At 48.3% G+C, this 19,471-nt stretch overlaps 1 protein-coding gene across 1 annotated transcript in view; it reads left to right on the top strand.

Moving 5' to 3' along the window:
• Window positions 1-19,471, top strand: part of SLC37A2 (solute carrier family 37 member 2) — a 60,257-nt gene that overhangs the window by 10,675 nt on the left and 30,111 nt on the right. The window contains 4 exon segments of the mRNA XM_073320785.2: window positions 14,422-14,503; window positions 15,163-15,238; window positions 16,841-16,919; window positions 18,478-18,613. Of these exon segments, the coding sequence (XP_073176886.2) occupies window positions 14,422-14,503; window positions 15,163-15,238; window positions 16,841-16,919; window positions 18,478-18,613 (373 nt within the window).

Below are 19,471 nucleotides of genomic sequence, written 5' to 3'. Positions count from 1 at the left end.
CATTAGTGAGGAGTCAAACAGGACCCCAAGACTTCCCACCACGCTGACAAATCGGAGCTGTGCGCTTTCTATAGAAGGTAGCAACAACGTTTTGGCTAGCTCTTCAAAGTGTTTCCTCTTTCTTGTCACCATTGATTCAGACGTGTCTAGGTTCAACATGGGCCAGCTGCTCTTCATAGGGGAGCTCATTTCCTGTCAGAATTCTGACACTTGAGGAGTGGTGGTGATTCCGTCCGTCGAGGTAGGTAGTAGAGTGTCAATGGCATCCTGGGGCAGCTGAGCCCATGGCGGCTCTCCGTGCTCTCCTGTAGCTATTGAAGGAGAGTGGGATAGTATGGATCCTTGCGGAATCCCACCTTTAGGGAGGAGGAGCAGTTACCTATCACCATTCTCTGAGTTCTGGTGGAGAGAAATAGTTGGAACCAATTAATTGTAATTAAGGCTGTCCCATAATGCAGACATACAGGGGGACTAAATTAAGATTGCATCAGGAACCTTAATTCTGGCATTTCCTAACTTTTGAGTGCTTGATTTAGTAACCTTAATGCCCTTTGAATGGGGTGTGTGTGCACGCACGTGTAAGAATGAATGTTCTGGAAATGGGGGGGGGGCGATGAGGAAGCAACTGTAGGGGAATATAGGGGAACCTAACTAGCCATGATGTCCATTCCCTGGATAAAGGCAAAGTAATGCATATCGGAAGGAAAACAATAAACTATTTGTACACCTTATTTTATGTCACTGTATCAACTCAGAAAAAGGATGTGGGTGTCATTTAGGACAGCTGAACGGAGACTTCTGCTCAGTGAGACGCTGCAGTCAATAAAGCAAACAAGATGTTAGGATGCATAGGAAATAGGCTGGAGAATAATAGCAAAACTATTGCAATGACCGTATATAAATCGGTGGTGCAGCACCATCTGGGTATTGAGTGCAGTACTGGTCACTTCATCTGAAAATGGATATTGCAGAATAAGAGGGGGTTTAGAGAAGGCAATGAAAATGATCAAGGGCCTGGAAAAACTCTTATATGAAGAGAGATAGAAATGACTGATTGCTTATTTTATTGACTTTAATCATGTCCCCTCTTGTCTCCTTTCTAAAAGGTAACAATGACCTAGAGAAGGTAGACTGGGAGTTTTTGTTCACCCTGTCTTGTAACACAAGAACAAGGAGACATTCAATGAAATTAAAAGGTAGCAAATTCAAAATTGATAAAAGGAAATATGCTTTCACACAGTGCACAGCTAAACAGTGGAACTCCATTGCCATAGGCTATCACTGAGGCCAGAAACTCAGTGAGATTCGAAAAGATCCCAGAGATGTCTTCAAACAAAATACCAAACTCGTGAGGTGCTACTTTTTTGATCTAGTTAAAACTGGTGGAAGTGTGTAGGCTGGCCTGCTAAAATAGCAGTTTAGCCATGCTTAGGGCTTCTGCATCTGAGTTGCACTTGTTAGCATTAGGAGATATGTAAGAGAGGAACACATTGCAAAGCCTCTATGCACGGGGAACCTTAGACTGCTAATACTTGTCTTTTGAGTCTCGCTCCTCCAACTGCACGATTTAATGTTGAGGGTTCTACAGTAGAACCTCAGAGTTATGACACCAGAGTTACAAACTGACCAGTCAACCACACACCTCATTTGGAACCGGAAGTACACAATCAGGCAGTGGAAACAACCTCTCTCTCTTCCCCCCTCCCCCCCCAAACAAAGAAACAAATCCAGTACAGCACTGTGTTAAATGTAAACTACTGAAAAAAGGAAAGCAGTATTTTTCTTTTGCATAATAAAGTTTTTCAAAGCTGTATTATGTCATCTGGTTTCTGTGGTGAGGAAAGAAATTAGGGATTTCCAACTCTGGAGATGTGCAGTTGTCTAGCTTTCCTGTGTGAAGTCTGCACTGCATGCTTACGATGCACTTGTAATGACTGATAAAGTTGGTTGGGCTCACTGCTGTGGAGGTCTGATCCAAAGCCAAATGAAATAAGTGCAAAGCTTTCTATTGGGCTTTGGATCAGCTCCTACCCAAACCTCAATGTGGCTTCTTCTGATGCCTCCCTGCCACTGGAAGTCTTTGTGGCAATCCGCACTCGACTCCCGATGACTTGGATGCAGTGTGGTGTGGGAGTAGGGTTTCTTTGTGTGGCACATACTAATTTGTTACAGACAGAGCTCCCAGCCTGGTGTTTGCGCACAGGCTTTATAGAGCTCCGGCATCTCCTTAACTTGAGGATCTGGCTTCTCATCCAGACAAAGAAATGGGGGGTTGGTGTTAGTCCCAAAGCCTCTTGGTTCCAGTTCCCTCTTTTCCCAGCAAATACAGGACTTGCATATGCTTTGCCTGAGTCTGCCTTGGTCTCTCTTGTATTGAGAGATCCTAACTCCTGTTGCTCACCACATCATGGGACTGCAGTTTCCTCTCAGAACTCTTCAGCCCTCTCTACTGTTCACTCTTTCCTCTAAAATAGCTGAATTCTAGATTGAGCAGGGGCAGCAAGTTCCAGGAAAGGGCGCTGTGCATCCTCCATCAGAAGCTGCCTTGCCTTCTCCTCGGCCCCTCCCCCAAAGGGTCTTTGCTTTCTCTTTGCAGGATTTTCTTGAACTGTGTTTTATGTCTAAGTCAGTTCTCTCTTAAGCAGAAGTGAAACCAGTTTGAGGCAAGAACAGAAGCTGCTCAGAAGATTAATTCTCTGGGGGAAGGAAACCAAAAGCTACAATGGCATACAGTAGTTCCCTGGCTAAGCTGAGCTCTGAGGCACTCCTGTACTGGTCACTAGTGTCACATCTGTAGCGGATCTTACACAGTCCCCTGAATGTGCTTAATCCTTCATATAGACTCGTCAATTCTGTGTACTGCAACACTGATCTTCCTCAGTGTCTGATCAGCGCTAAGAAGCGGTCTGGTGCCTGGCTGCTATGTGGCACTGCTTTGGCAGCTCTAACACTTATTCCTGACTTCTTGCTCCCTTTCCTCTCCCTGGCTCTTCTCAAACAGAAATGAGAGGAGGACATGGCTTTTAACTGTCTCATGCTGCCTAAAAAGGTCCCCTTGAGATGAAATTTCCTGTTCAATACAGAGCACAAGATCCTTGCGACACTCTGGCCCAGCACGGCCCCTGAAAGGTATGAGGATGTGATGCTGTTTGTTCAGAACTCACCTGCCTAGGGAGTCCCTTATCCATTACTAATAGCCCACTGAGTTGACCTACTTAGTGTGCCTTGTGAAATCTGCTAGATGGGTTTACACATCTCGTCATCTTGACACTTTGGGACCGAAGGGAGCTGCAGACTAAACCACTGTCAGCTTGTGTCTTGAAGAGAAGATGATGTCCCTGGATGTGTCCATTTCCCCCTCTCTCTGCACACCTGTGGTGCTGCCCTCCGTTTGGGATAAAAGTACCTGGGACTGGTAAATTGCTGAACAGGCTCCTACTGTGTTGGGGCTGACGCTCCCCCCTGGCTGAAGTCGGTGTGACTATTTTCACTGATATCTCCCTGCTAATGAGGGAATAGATAATCCCTGCCTAAGACACTGACCTTTGAGGAGCCCGTCGGACCCAGCATCTTCTCTCCCTTCTCCCCCCAACACAATCGTCTTCAACCCAGTTTTGTCTCTAGCCATTCTATGCAGGGCAGCTGTTCCAGTGGAAGCGTTGTGGGACATAAATGCTGAATCAGATCCTAAGAGGATGTGGGGAGCTAGGGCAAGAATCCTCAGCTGTTTAAAACTGAAGTCATGTCTGTGAGTGGCTAGAGCAGGGCCTTAGTTTCCTATGTCTCCCCACCTCCCTCACCCTCACACAAAGGCCTTCTCTTCATCTATGCTAGGCACCCACAAATCCCACCAAAGTCAATGGGAGCTGCCAGTGCTTAGTACCTCTGAAAATTGAGTCATCATTACTGACCTGCGTGCACCACAGAGCAGTATCTGAGATACTCAGACTCTGCATAAGTGGGGTACCAGCGGAAATATACAGAGAATTGTTGGCAAATGTTCATTTTTTTTTTTAATGGGGACAGTTACCCTTACCAGACTCCCAGGTGGGCCAAGACACCATTTAGTAAGGATCTTACACCAGCATCACCCCAAGGCAGCCTGAGACCCGCTTGTCTCCTCGCATGTCTGATCTTTTGCACTCTCCAATGCATTCAGGGTTGTGAAAAAACAGACTTTTCCTAGGGGAGATAATGCCAGTGCGGTGGGTTTTGCTCATTTTGTTGGATCTTTGATTTATTTTTTCACTTTTTGAATGTCTTGCGTCACTTTTAATGATTTTATAGGCCCAAAGCATACCTGAAAATGTCTTTGGATGCTAGAAACACTCTCGTTTCAATGTGTGAATGTAGACTTTTATTTGGAAGTTAACAAGGGAAGTGATGACAGGCTCTTATGCCCGTCAGGAATGTGTAAAGCTGGCCAATTCGTTGCGTGTTTTTCAGTCTTCAGATTGTTTAATGCACTAATGGTGGCTTCTCCTTCCTGTAGTTAATGTGAAAGCTCTGGTCAGTACTGATCACCAGTAATCAGATATCTCAGTCTGAACTGTTGACTCTCCAGGCCTGAAGTAGACGGCACAGTGGCCAGCATTTGAATGGTCCAAAGTAGCCAAACCAAAGAATTCTTTTGAACAAAGATATAGCTCTTCTCAAGCTTGAGTGGGTGGATGGGAAGGACTCATGCTCATCTCAGAGCAGAGACGAAATGTGTAATTGAATGAGACCTTGTCTAGTGAAGTGGAAAAGCAGAAAATGGAATTAGGCGATTCTGCAGACGAGGTATTCTCCATGCCATTATTTCTGGGATGAAGCTACATCGACAACTTATGTCATTGATCTAGACCTCCCTCCCCTCCTCCCCCCCCCCACTTCCATTTTTTTGTTCAGGTTAGGGAAATTCCCTTTTTCTGTGTGCAGAATTGGGTGGACTAGGGTGCTGATTCTTGATCATCCTTCCTGCATCACGCTTAAATGCTTGGTCCTGGGAGAAGGAAATATTCTCTGACTCTTTCCTTCCCTGTCCTGCCTGTTTCTCTGCATACAGTGCACACAGCAGGGCTTGAGTGGAACTTGGTCACAAGGAGGCAGTAATTCCACTGCTTCTCCCATGTGACACTGGAAACATACTTAGTCATTCTGTGCTTTGTCTGAGGGAAATATTGAAATGGAAATATGCTAATTTCAATGGCATCTGCTCCAGATAAACAGCTGACACATGAACCACCGTCAAAGCTGAGGATTCTCTTGCAGATTTCTGCTGCCTTTACACATATCTTTGAGTAGTTCCCTAAATTTCTAAACTGATTTTTTTTTTTTCAAGGCCAGAAGTGATCAATGTTGAGCATCTAGTCTGACCTTCATAACACAGGCCACAGAATTTCCCTGAATTAGTTCCTGTTAGGAGTCCAATCGCTGTGGCTGAACAAAGCACATCAAGTTGGAATTTTTTTCTAAAAGGTGTTTTTTTTTTTTTTTTTAAACTGCTAGTGGTGGAGAATCCACCACAGCCCTGGGTAGGTTGTTCCAGCCGTTAGTCACTCTCACTGTTTAAAAATAAATACAAAATTTACCAATTGCTCCATATTCCTATAGCCTGCATTTGCCCAGCTTCCACTTCCAGCCCCTGGATTCTGTTGTACCATTCTCTGCTAGACTAAAGAGCCCTCTATCTAATTTGGAACATCGTCTAGAAAGATGACTTAGCTGTTAGGCCCTCCCCACAGAAGTCTTGAGCTGCTTTATGTAGGGATTTATTGGAACCACTAAAAGCTAAGAACACAGGAGGAATTTTTCCTGTTGATCAGTGTTGTGGCCATTCACTGAAAGCTTCTTCTAATGTACAGTGTAATATGTTGTCAGAATGCGGTAGATACAGCAGGGAGCGATTCTGCACATGTGGGGGATGGACAGGTTGAACTAATTGTGCTTTTCAGTCTCTGATTTCTGTGACTGCCCTGCAATGATCAGTCCAGAGTAATGGAATGACCAGGAACTGCTCTGTTCTCTTGAATTTTAAACAAACGTGTGTCCCGTGCTGTGAGGTGCTCTGTTCCGTCCAATCCCACATAAATAGGGGTAGAAGGCACTTGATTGGCCCCCCTGCTTGCAGCATTTTCTCTTACTGAGTATGGCCCTATGCTGAGAGCTGCTCCTCCTTGTACATTGGCTCCTATTAAACTGCAACTTTATCTTATCTTATCTTAACTTATCCGAGTCACGGCACCAAGATGTTGGGGGGCTTATTCCTTCACCCACTCACTTCCCTGGTCCTTCTCGCATGAACAGAGAGCAACAATACCCGAAGTCCGAAGGTGCAAACAATTCGATGTTTATTGGGGTGAACTTCCAGCAAGCTTAAATACAAGTTCCTTTTTTCCTTATTTTCGAATCCCAACTTACTTCCTGTTTGCCCCTAATTTATATAGTAATATTCTTAGCTATACCTTAACCAATCATTCTACTAAAATTTAACTAACCAATCCTAACATGGATTAGCTAACCAATTATATCCCACCACCTTAATTAGTTTACACCCAGCAAAATTAATTATACAGCAGACAGATCTATGGCTTTCCATGTACGCTTCTGTAGTGAAACATGTGTGGACATTAAGGCTTGTGGGGAAAACAGTTAAGGCAAGTGACTGTTGCCAGAAGTGCAGTGGCTCAGTGAGGGGTGAACATTGGCCTATCTAACACCTGAGAAGGGGGTGGGGGGTGACACTCATGACTTCAAAATGACCGTCTGAACTTTTTCCTTGTCTTTATTGTTGAGATCTTTTGGATATATAAATAATCTTGTGGTAAAGAAGGAAGATCCTGCCAAAATGACTTGTTTCCTAAACGTCTGCTCTTAAGCTTGGTCATAGAGTCCATACAGGTCATCAGGTGACCTGAATTGTATGAGTCTTAGTGTGCAAGGGAACTAACTAATGAACTCATGAATCAGTGATAATTATAGTTTGTAAAAAAAATCACATGGAAAACTAGGGAGGTATTAGAAGTGTAGAGCTCAGCAAACTCCGTACTGCCTTTCCAGAAAAGAAAGAGCTGCCAGGATCATTTAATGTCCTGTATCCCCTAACTCCTGTCCCCAGTAGTGCATTTTTTTTTTCTTAAAGAGGCTAATGGAGCCATGAGCGATGGGCATGGGAATTTGGAAAGTACAAATCTTTCTGGACAAACTTGGTTGCTTTTTTTGGTTGCTAGAATCTCATGAATGAGCAGGAATCTAATAGGTGAACTGCCTCTTCATCGTACACTCTGAAGCATAAAGATGGGTTTGAAAGTCAGCTTTTGACTATGTAATGGTTGATGATTTTTAGAAAGAAATCCATGCCTACTCTGGGTTATGAATGGCAATTGAGTAGAACTTGTCCACTTCCCTGCATTCTGACCCTGGGTGGAGTCCTGTAGTGTGGGTCCAAGTATCCGGAAAATCTCCCTGACTGCCAGATGTATTGTGCTGTAGAATAGTTTCCCCAAGGAAGTGGTGAACGTCTAGTAAAACTAGACTGAGGACAGTGCGCATACACATGCCATAGGGGATATTTCTGCGCTGGGAGAGGGACTGGATGATCCAGCAGGTCTTCATCTCTAACTCTTGAGTTTCTAAATCACCTGATAAACGGTTGCTGGAGGAACCAGAGTTTCAGCTGCTGAACTAGAACTTTGACTGTTTAATTTCCAGACTGGGCCAGGTGCAGAGAAGGGCTGCTAGGCTCACCATTCCCATGAGTGTCCTATCTTGCAAAAGGAGACTGAAAGAGCTTGGTTTGTTTAATCTAGCAAACCACAGGCTGAGAAGGGGCTTGATAAATACATCAGGGGCTGCTCTAAGGAGGAAGAAGAGCTATTGAAGCTGAAGGACAATATGGTACAAGAAGAAATGGGAATAAATTGAAGCTGGAAATGAGAAGCAGGTTTCTAGTCAGTACTGGAGGAGTGCAGGTCTGGAACAGCCTCCCACTAGGAACAGTGGGGGCAAGAAACCCGACTGATTTTAAGATGGAGCTTGATCAGTTTATGAACAAGATTACATGTCAGGTTTGCCTGCCATAACAGGGACTGGACCTGGTGGCCCAGGAGGTCCCTTTAGTGTGACATGTTCTAAACATAATGTCGCACTAAGGCATCAGCCTCTGAACATGATCGTGTTGGCTCTAAATGGCACCAGTTGGTCTGTCGTTCATGTGGGATAAATCCAGCCCGAGTTCCCTCTGGTGTTCTAGTCTCTACCCTAGACCCGAAGAAGAGCTCTGTCTAAGCTCAAAAACTGGTCTCTCTCGCCAACAGAAGTTGGTCCAGTAAAAGATATTGCCCTCACACACCTTGTCTCTTTAATATCCTGGGACCGATATGGCTACAACACCACTGCAAACAATCTCTACCCAACCAGGGCAAGAGATGGCATTTAGATCATAGAAGCATAGAATATTAGGGTTGGAAGAGACCTCAGGAGGTCATCGACTCCTCAGGAAGGTTGCCTCTGCGCAAAGCAGGCCCAACACCAACTAAATCATCCCAGCCAGGGCTTTGTCAAGCCAGGCCTTAAAAACCTCTAATGGTGGAGATTCCACCACCTCCTGAGGTAACCCATTCCAGTGTTTCACCACCCTCCTGGTGAAAAGTTTTTCCTAACATCCAACCTAAACCTCCCCCACTGCAACTTGAGACCATTACTCCTTGTTCTGTCATCTGCCACCACTGAGAACAGTCTAGATCCATCTTCTTCAGAACCCCCCCTTCAGGTAGTTGAAAGCTGCTATCAAATCCCACCCCCTCACTCTTCTCTTCTGCAGACAAATAACCCCAGTTATCTCAGCCTCGCCTCGTAAGTCATGTGCCCCAGCCCCCTAATCATTTTTGTTGACTTCCACTGGACTCTCTCCAATTTGTCCACATCACTTCTGTAGTGGGGGGACCAAAACTGGATGCAAATACTCCTCACCAGTGCCAAATAGAGGGGAATAATCACTTCCCTCAATCTGCTGGCAGTGCTCCAACTAATACAGCTCAATATGCCATTGGCCTTCATGGCAAGAAGGGCACACTGCTGACTCAGATCCAGCTTCTCATCCACTGTAATCCCGAGGTCCTTTTCTGTAGAATTGCTGCTTAGCCAGTCGGTCTCCAGCCTGTAGCGGTGTATGGGATTCTTCCATCCTAAGTGTCCTTGTTGAACCTCATCAGATTTCTTTTGGCCCAATCCTCTAAGTTGTCTGGGTCCCTCTGTATCCTATCCCTACCCTCCAGCGTGACTACCTCTCCCTCCAGTTTAGTGTCATCTGCGAACTTGCTGAGGGTGCAATTAATCCCAACATCCAGATCATTAATAAAGATGTTGAACAAAACCAGCACAAGGACCGACCCCTGGGGCACTCCGCTTGATTCCAGCTGCCAACTAGACATCGAGCTGTTGATCACTACCCATTGAGCCCGACAATCTAGCCAGCTTTCTATCCACCTTATAGTCCATTCATCCAATCCATACTTTAATTTCCTGGCAAGAATACTGTGGGAGACTGTATCAAAAGATGCCCTCTTCCCAAGTGCTTGGGTCTCTTTCTGTATACGTAGGGAGTGGGTGCTTCTGTAGCATGTCCCCCTGCCCTTTAACTTGCCCTGGTGGAACGAGTATTCCACCTGTGTCACACCGTGTGTTAGTAAGCGTGTCATCCGGTGGTCCCATCTTTTTCCCTCAGGCTCTGTGCTAAATGCATTCAATCTACAGATTCAGAGCAGGCTCTTCTAACTGCCAGCCCTGCAAATTCCACCTGGCATCCGGGAGTCAAAGTGGGTACTGATTGCTTTGTGCGTTAGCTGCAGTAAAAGTTCCATAGGCTGAGTTCTGCACTCAGAGACTCCTGGGCAACCTTCTGGAGTGTGTGTAGGTGTGATGCTGGAACTCCACAAAAAATTGTGTTGATGCACAAGAAGGAATAGATTCCCCCCCTCCCTCCCCCAATTGCTCTGTTGGCTCTGTGGAGCAATAGGAAGTAAAAAGCAGTAAATACTTTTATTTTGTCACTCAAATCAGATTTGATTCTGATGCACACACGGAGCAGATATCTGAGGATAGAGGATGCCATTTTACATTAGGCCTTTCTATGAACTGCATCCACACCTGGGAAAACATGCCTGGAGGTCAGGGCAAAGCTCAGGCTTGAGGTGCCAAAGTTCCTTTAGTACAGACAGTCTGATTCCATTCCATTGGCTCCCCAGATTCCCTGTGTTAAGGAGACTCTCTGTTTCTTATCTGGTGAGTATTGGGAGATGCTTGGGTACTCGGATCAAAGCCAGACCCTCACATCCTCAGCCGTGAAGACAGATGCAATTAATTCATTTGGTTTCTCCAAAATGGGCTTATCGTCCTTGAGTGCTCTTTTAGGATTTTGATCGTCCAGTGGCTCCACTGGTTGTTAGCAGGCTTCCTGCTTCTGATGTACTTAATTTTGTTTGCTGTTACTTTTTGAGTCTTTGGCAAGCTGTTCTTCAAATTCTTTTTTGGCCTTCCTAATTATATTTTTACACTTTGTTGATCAGAGTTTATGCTCCTTTCTATTTTCCTCACTAGGATTTAACTTCCACTTTTTAAAGGATGCCTTTTTGCCTCTCATGTGTGCGGCTGGTTTTTATGGTGGTTTTTTTTTTTTTTTAAACTTCACTGTTTAGCCATGGTGGCACTTTTTTGGTTCTCTTACTATGTTTTTTAATTTGGGGGTATACATTTAGGTTGAGCCTCTATTATGGTGTCTTTCAAAAGTTTCCATGCAGCTTGCAGGAATTTCACTTTTGGCGCTGTACCTTTTTAATTTCTGTTTTTAACTGACCTCCTCATGTTAGTGTTTTGTGTTGATTCTCAAATCTGCCTCTCTGCTGCTGAGCTCTCTCCCTCCATCCAGTCCAGTATCTCACAGCTTGTTCACACTTGTAGCGCTGTAGCACTTAGTGAAAACACTACCTATACCAGGGCTGGGCAAACTTTTTGGGCCAAGGGCCACATCTGGGTGGGGAAATTGTATGCAGGACCAGGGCAAGGGGTTGAGGTGCAGGAAGGCGTGCAAGGTGTGGGAGGGGGTGTGGTGTGCAGGAACGGGCTCAGGGCAAGGGATTGGGGCAGAGGAGGGGTGCAGGGTATATGAGGGGGCTTAGGGAAGGGGGCTGGGGTGCAGAGTGCAGGAGGGGGCTCAGGGCAGGGGCGCAGGAGGTGTGCAGACTGCAGGAGGGAGCTCAGGGTAGGGGGTTGGGGTGCAGGGGAAGTGCGGCAGGGGGCTCAGGGCAGGGGGTTGGGGTGCACAGGGGTTGGGGTGCAGGCAGGGGGCTCAGGGCAGGGAGTTGGGGGTTCCGGGTGCAGGCTCTGGCCCGGCGCAGCTTACCTAAAGCGGCTCTGGGGTGGCAGCGGCACGCACCGGGGCCAGGGCAGGCTCCCTGCCTGCCTGCCCTGGCCCCACGCCGCTCCGGGAAGGGGCCCTCACCACGTCCCTGCATGGCCCCTGGGGAAGGGGGGGGCACAGGGCTCCGCGTGCTGCCCTTGCCGTGCCTCCAGGGACCGCCCCGAAGCTCCCATTGGCCACGGTTCCCTGTTCCCGGCCAATGGGAGCTTCAGGGGGCGGTGCCTAGAGGGGCCCTAGGGACATGGTGCCAGCTGCTTCTGAGAGCGGCGTGGGGCTGCGGCACCAAGGGGGGCAATCCCACGGGCCGGATCCAAAGCCCGGACGGGCGGATCAGGCCCGCGGGCTGTAGTTTGCCCACCCCTGACCTACGCTGATGGAAGAGCTTCTCCTGTCAGCAGCTCCCCAAGAAGCTCTCCTGTCGATACAGAGCTGTCTGCACCGGGGCTAGGTCAGTAGAATGACGTTGTTCTACTGAGTACGTAGGCCAAGCCTCAGCTGGCCTTCCTGATGCCTCTTTGGGTGCTCAGTCATCACCTTGAGGCTCCATCTCCTCTTGCTCCTTTCTCAGCACTGTGGGCAAACTACTGTCCTCCCAGCGGTGCAGGCCAGTAAGCTGGGTGTCAGCTGTGATGAGTCCTTCTCCCTAGACCTGCACTTTCAAACTGCTTCTGAGTCTTGCCACTTCTTTATACGACATCTCTGAAATCCAGCCTTTCCTCTCTGCCCACATAGCCAGATGCCTGTCGAGGCCTCAGCGTGTCCCACGGTGGCTGCTGCACTCCTGCTCCCCTCAGGTCTGTACGCACTGTTGGTGCTGAAATCACCACCTTGGCTTGTTGCTTGGACCCTGTCAGCCCCCTCTGCTGCCGCCCATTTACCTGTACAAGCTTCTTGCCTTCACCTTTCTTAAGGCCCCATCGCTTGACCCCACCCTTGTAACTTATAACGTCATGGATCCCTACCTTCCTTCTGCCAGTGTTCCCAGGCTTCATTGCCCACCAGTCAGCTTCTCTCTTACCCACCTCTGGGCTGTTTCCCATTGTCCTGTGTGGTTGGAAGGGTGGGGGGAGTCTCCCAGATAAAATCCAAGCAGCCTTTATCACAACCTTCTCAGGTTGCTCCAGACTCACCCTTGCCCTGATGGTGATCAAAGCTAGGCAGGTGACAAGCTGCGACTACTCCTCTCCCCTGTCTTTCTGCACTCCCTTCCTTCCCTGAAATACTACCCGTCTGACCAGATGCCTTGTTCACCAGGTTCTTTTGCTTGCTCACATCCTCAATTCTGCCCCCTCCCGTCCTCTTCTCTTGCTGTGCCTTTATGTTGTGAGCCTTCAGGGCAGAGATTGTCTGTCTGTATTTGGACAGCACCCAGCACAACGGGGCCCCGATCCTGATGGCCTTTGGGTGCTACTGAAACATAGATATTTATTTAGAGGCAAAAACCAAAGACAAACAAACAAAACCTGTTCAAAGCTATTTAGGTTACTACATCGAGCACTCAAAAGTTAGGAAACACCTGATTTACAGTTGTCCACATAACCTTAATTTCATTCTCTTGTGCATCCATCCTCACTCAAAAAGGCAGGATCCCGTGGAAGAAAAAATAGCATGTAATCATGGAACTGAAGACTGTAGCATAGTGGATATGCACAAGGGTTGCTTGGGCAACAGTAAATCTTGCATTTCCTAATTTTTGAAGTGCTTTACTCTGTAACCTAAAAGTTCTTTAAATGCACTTTTTTATGTAACTTTGTGTGTGCATGTGTGGTTTTTTGTTTTTTTGTTTTAAAGTTGGAGAGGAAAAAAATAAAAGCAAATTTATATAGATACAACTAGAACAGTCTCTCTTGATGCCTCATGAGTGGGCTTTGAACCTTGGGCCTTCTGCAGTCCAGACTTCTATCACCTGAATTACTGGACTAGCTATATTAGCTGGCAGCAGGAGAAGGCTGTTTTGTCTCGGAGGTGTGGACTACTGGCTCTGGGGTGGTGTAGGAGGATGGGGTACTCCTCTCTCCCCACCCCTGTAAGTTGGGGGAGCACCGGCTGTATGTGGTGTCCCCAAGGGAGGGAGAAATGGGTCACTGGGACCATATGCTGAATCTAGGCAGCTCTGCTCTCTTTTCCCTGCCCTCCACATGCATGTTCCCCACCCCCACATCACCAACTGTTAATTTTACAGCTGCTCTTGCAGCTCCAGGCCCTCTCAGCACAATGTCTGCTGTCACCGTGGCATTGTGAGTTGGGTGTTGTCATCCGTTATCTAGGAAGGCTGCCAACACTTCCCTGAGGACTGTGGGAAGGGGAATGGAGACTGAGTGATTTATAACTCAGGAAATGCTGAACTGAAATTTAAGGAAGAAAGAAAAAGGCATTTGTGTCATGGAAGGAATTTCCATTGCTAAATATCAAAGGCTTTCTGCAAACAGGTGTGAGAACGTCGCAAACAGAGTCAGAAAAATACCTTAGAATGGGACCGTTTAGGGAATTTAAATATAGAGATTGCTGGAACTAACTCGCTCCACCTAGCATCATAGGTGGGTGGATCAACTAGAAGCCCATCTTTGTCTCTTTCACCTGTGTAACTTATGTGATGCAATCCCACCAGTATCCTGCCTCTGCAGCCCCAGGGGTGTGATGAAAGAAGTGGTGCACCAGTCAGCTGAGGGTTTCTGGCAATGGGGTGGAAGCTAGTTTCACACCCACTTAAGGTGGAGCCAGTCCCTGTTCAGGCCACACTCCCCTGGACCTCTACATATGGGACGTGGAGTTCTTTCACCTTGCAGCTTGTGGGTCAGGGTTGTGGATGGGATCCTGCCCAGGTGTCCATAGAGTCTCCTTGCTCCTTGGTGGTGGAGAAAGGGGTCAGGCTTGTCCCCAGCTCTTCCATGGCAGAGCAGTGACTAGCGCAGGCTATGACTGCTATCCCTGACCCTAGTGCTAATGATGTGACTCCTGCAGCAGGGTCCCAGGAGCCAAAGAGGGCATTTCCTCTTCCTTTAAATGCCTTGTCTCTCTCTTAGGTATCGGGGGCTAACGCTTGTGCTGACGTTCCTGTTCTATACCAGTTTCCATCTCTCTCGCAAACCCATTAGCATTGTGAAGGTAAGTGCTGTACCTGGAGTGTAACTCGTAGAGTGGCCCAGTGCTCATGAGATGAGATTTCTGCTTCTGTAATTAGTCCTATTCTGGCCAGTTCCCCAACCCTCTGTTAATGCACGAATCTGATGGTTTTGCAGAGCCTTCCCCTGCCAGTACATGCATCCTGCCAATGGTCCCGGCGCACTAGTGTCTCTTCCTAGTGCACTTTACTAAGAGATGTTTGGGCAAGGGTCAGGGAGAAGAGTTCTCCAGACTTTCTCTTTGGGCGGCTTTTCAGCTCCTCAGTCACCCTGGCAAGGCTTTTCCCTTGAGGAGGATCTGTGTCATGAAGGTTCGAACCTTCACGCAGAGGTGTTAAATACTATTCCTGGTGCCTGAAACGTGGCCAAGCAGCATCAGGGAGACTTCAGTCAAGACATCCTAGGCACCAAGGGTGCTTAAAAGGCACTAGCTGGTGGGGGCGGGGTAGCCCGAGGGCATGGAGAAGCAGAGAGCACATGGGCCGGGGGTCTGGGAGGTGCTGGGTTGGGGACAGGCTGTGGGGTGAGTGTGTGCAGGAGGGAAACGAGAAGCAGGAGCTGCCTCTTGTTCTTGCCTGAAGATGATGCCTTTTGAAGGAGACCTGCGCTCTTCAGCATTTTCTTTCCTTGTTCGGTACACAGAGTGAGCTGCACAGCAACTGCTCTTCTCTCCGCAATGACACCAATAGCACCGTGTGGTGTGACTGGGCTCCCTTTGGTAAGAGCTTCCTGACTGAGTACTGTGTGCCTCCTGCCCAGCTCCTCTGGATGGCTGCGCTCCGAGATGCAAAGAGCTCAGGAGTGCGCAGCTCCCTTCCCTCGCATGCCACGGGGCAGCCAGGAGAGCTTCACCTCTGAGCTCAGCATCCAGAGCTAGCCACAGGTCACTTGGCCCAAGGTTTCCAGGAAGGTGTTTGGGTGGGAGGCTCTAATGGCTGGGCAGAACTTACAGTGACTGCTCAGACTGCCTGGCTGGGACCCCTCATTATCTCCCCCTAGCCCATCCATGTCCCTCTGCCACACTCCCCATGCTGCTGTTGCAACCCTGGCTTTGTAGGAGTGCTGCTTGGGTAGACCTTGGGGCCAGCAATTTCCAGTGCCTCTGCATTGCCTGTTGGGGCCCCAGCCCCTTCTCCAAGAGCAAGCCATGACTGAGCCTGCGTGCCTCTGCCCCACACTGTGACCCCAGGAAGTCCGATCAATATTAAGAATTGGCAGTGCTCTGGCAAATAGACTTGTAACATGGTTAATGACCTTACTCAGGAGCCTTAATGTGTTTACACAGCGCACTTATGAGTCTCATTAGCGCGTTAGCTGAGGGTCGGTTCCCAGAGTACCTGGGTTTGGCAGTTGCTAATCGGAGCCAATTGGAGGCCATTAACCAGCTGAGCAGTGCCCAGTGTGCTTTTTGCCTCATGTCCCAGGTACAAAGGGCAGATGCCTAGTGGAAAACAGGCATGTAACAGAAGCCACCAGAGCTGGTCTCATAGTGGGGTGTCCTGGCATTCAGAGAAGGTGTCATTTCTGAAAGCAGTGGGGTTCCTCGATCTTTTCAGGCAGGTGCCCCTTGCTCAAAGTAATGTTTTTGAAACTCTCTTACATTTACTGTAAAAGAGAGTAAAAAGCATCGCCATGTGTACAGCACCAAGCCAACGGGATGGAGTGGTCGGTGCATGCTGCGAGGTTGACAGAGAACACTTCCCCGTGAAGGGTCAGGATGTGTGGGAGTGAGAGCCTCTGTGCTTTAGATTGTAAGAACATAGTCAATGTCTCATTCCTTTCATGTCGCACTGGTTGAGAATCACTGGCCTGGAGGAATGAACTCAGGAGGCAAAGTCCCGACTTTGAATCCCAGCTCCGCTGCATTGTCCCATCCCCTCTTTGTACCTTCAGCCCCCTTTGGTAGATGGGGATAATAATACTTCGTTTTTGGGGGGGTGGGGTGAAGAGCAGTGAGTTAATGTTTAAATACACAAGGTTCCGCTCCACTCTTAAAAATCTGATCCCTGAAGCAGTGAGTGAGGCACTCAGCAATTCAGCTCTGAGGGTCTCTGGGAGCACAAAGCAGGAACCTGCATTGGGGTGGGAGTGGGAGAGAGCAGGATCCCCTGTGGATGTGAATGAGATGCAGGGCTTCTCTAAAATATAGGCTTAAACCCAGAAAATATAGCTAGCAGCAAGCCCACCTTCCAGGTCTTGAAGCATCCCCGCAGTGCTGGGGTGGGGAGAGTGGGCAGAGACTGCAGTTGGGAGTCCTGCTATTCCAGCCTGTTGCTCTTTAACATGCTGGCTTCTGCCTGCATTGTCACCTGTTTTCTAGATCAGGCTAACTACAAAGAGCTCTTTGGTGCCCTGGACAATGCCTTCTTGGTTGCCTATGCCATTGGAATGTTTATCAGGTATGGACTTCTGAGCACCACCAGCATGTGGGGAGGAGACGGTTACATCTCAGATCCTCCCCCAGATGCCTCATTGCTTCCTGTTGGGGTCACCTCCATTCCACATGCCCCATGAGAGCTTTCCGACTGTATAGCTGCCAACGGGTGTACTGGCTCTTGCATCGGGGTGGTATTTTTGCCTGGCTCAATGACTGTGGTGTTGTGGACGAAAGCTGGGCCAGACATTCTGATGCTGGCTCCCTACATTCCCCTGGGAGCCTCAAAAGCACAGGACATGTAGCATAGCCAAAGGCTGCTACCTTGCACCCCAGAAGTGGCTGCATGTCAGTGGTGCATGAGGCTGTTGTAAGCCGTTCTGGGATGTGCTGGGTGAATGGTGCTGTATGATGCCAATGACTGGCCGTTAAGAAATGGAACATCCCTTGGGGAGCTAGACCCTGGCAGAAAGCTGCAGCATCAGTGCTCTTCGGTCATGTCTCATGTCAAGCAAGAGGAAGGGAAGACGAACTTTGAACTGGCCTCCCAGCACTGAGACTAAATTGATTTCCCTTGCCTGCTTCAGTCCAGTGATTCCAAGCTCCCCAGCTGACTGGTCTATATAGACATCTCCCTTTCCCTTAGGCTCTGGTTATTGCTTGGAATGGGTGTAGGTGTGGAATGGGTGTGGCCCTAGCTTGGAATTCCAGCCACTTTGTTCTGTTCCTAGAATGCAGACTCTCCCCTCCATTGGAGCTTGCTGTTGGGTTATGATGATGATTTTGAGTGGCGTTTACCTTCCCCTGCCCCGGAAAATAACCCTGTGGGGTTAAGAAATGACTTATGTTCCAGCTTGGTAAAGCATCCATCACGGGTGCTACAGGCTGTGGGCACTTTAGCAGGTTTCTTATCAGTTTGCTGTTTGTGACGGCAGTTGCAGGGGTTTCTATCTGAAATGTGTCCAGCCTGTTTGAGAGGTCAGGTTGGTTTCTGTGTTGATCTGACCTGAGTGGGATGGCGGGGTGGTCTCCGGTTTGGGTGCAGCTGGGAGGAGACCATGTACTAGGTCTGTCCTGGGGACGCTGCATTGGGTTGGTGACTTATGGCAGCTGGCCTCAGCCAAGATGGCACATAAATGGTAACATGGCCCAATGCCTGTGAGATATGACTTCAGCAATCCACACCGAGACAACCAGAGCCATTGAGAGGGGAGGGGGACTCAAAGAGCAGAATATTAGGAAGGTGCCATGGTGAGGAGATAGAAGGCCCCATCTAAGGCTCATTCTGCTCACGGGTGAGAGGATCAGGATGGCATTTTTGGTTTGGTTCTGAGTTTTGTTCCTGCTTGGGAGGAAAGTAGCTCTGTGTCCCTGGAGTTCAGACATCCCCTTCAGCCCTGCTGCATGCAGAGATGGGCCTCGCATTTCACAGAGCTGGGAAGGCTGTAGCCTTCCATAAGCATGTCCCAGCCCCTGGTTCCCAGAGGTAAGGCACCAGCCCTTGTATAAAGTATTGCTGAGCTGGCAGAATGCATGTGGGTGGCTGTTAATGCTCTTTCCCCTCCTTCTCCTCCTCTGTGCAGCGGCATCTTTGGTGAGCGCCTTCCACTGCGCTATTACCTGTCGGGAGGGATGGTGCTGAGTGGAGTGTTCACTTCCTTGTTCGGCTTGGCCTACTTCTGGAAAATCCACGTTCTCTGGTACTACGTCATCATCCAGGTAAGGAGTCCCTGGCCTTCATCTACCGTCTGTTCTGAAATGCTTCGCTGACCACAACATTGGGTGCCATCTATTGGCTGGATTTTCACTCTCTGGAAATCCCTTGTGCAGAGCAGGGAATTCAGTACCTCTGAAGAGGCAATCAGCAAGCCAAGAGTTTCTTTGGAACTCCTCTCTGCAGGTACGTGCTGCTTCTCAGCCACTTGGAATCTTTAAACCATATCAGACTTCCCGCTAAAAGTGATGCGCTAACTCAGCCACAAGTGACGGGGCTCAGTGCAGGAATTACTGGAGGGAAGCTCTGGCCTGCATTGTGTAAGAGGGCAGAATAGTTTATCATAATGGCCTTAAATCTGTGCATTGGCAAAGCTGTAATTAAATGTCCTGGTTTAATGGGAGCAGCCTAATGTGTGATCATTACAAAAGGCTGAGTTTCCCGAGGGGAATCCTCAGCATCCTTTGAGTGTGAGTTTCTCAGTAACTTCAGGAGTTTCTCTTTGTCCTGCCTGATGGTTTCTTTTCAGTACTTACTTCTGCAGCCTTTAATGTGATCATAGAACCATAGAACTGGTAGGAACCTTGAGGTCATCTAGTCCAGTCTCCTGCTCTCATGGCAGGACTAAATATGATCTAGACCATTCCTGACAGGTGTTTGTCTAACCTGCTCTTAAACCAGCTTGGGGTTCAGTTCCTCTGACCAGCCCAGAGAGCCAGGAATGCAAAGCAAAACCACAAACCTGTACTGTCCCCGTCCCCCGCACCACCCCAGTATGAAAGAACAAGCAAGGTAGCAGATACACTTGGCATGGCCAGGCATCTGCCTAAGCATGCAGAAACTTTCCATGGTGTCCTGAGTCA

This window comes from Lepidochelys kempii, chromosome 22, assembly GCF_965140285.1.
Source record: "Lepidochelys kempii isolate rLepKem1 chromosome 22, rLepKem1.hap1, whole genome shotgun sequence".
Classification (NCBI taxonomy): domain Eukaryota; kingdom Metazoa; phylum Chordata; order Testudines; family Cheloniidae; genus Lepidochelys; species Lepidochelys kempii.
This window is presented reverse-complemented; position numbering and strand designations above follow the sequence as displayed.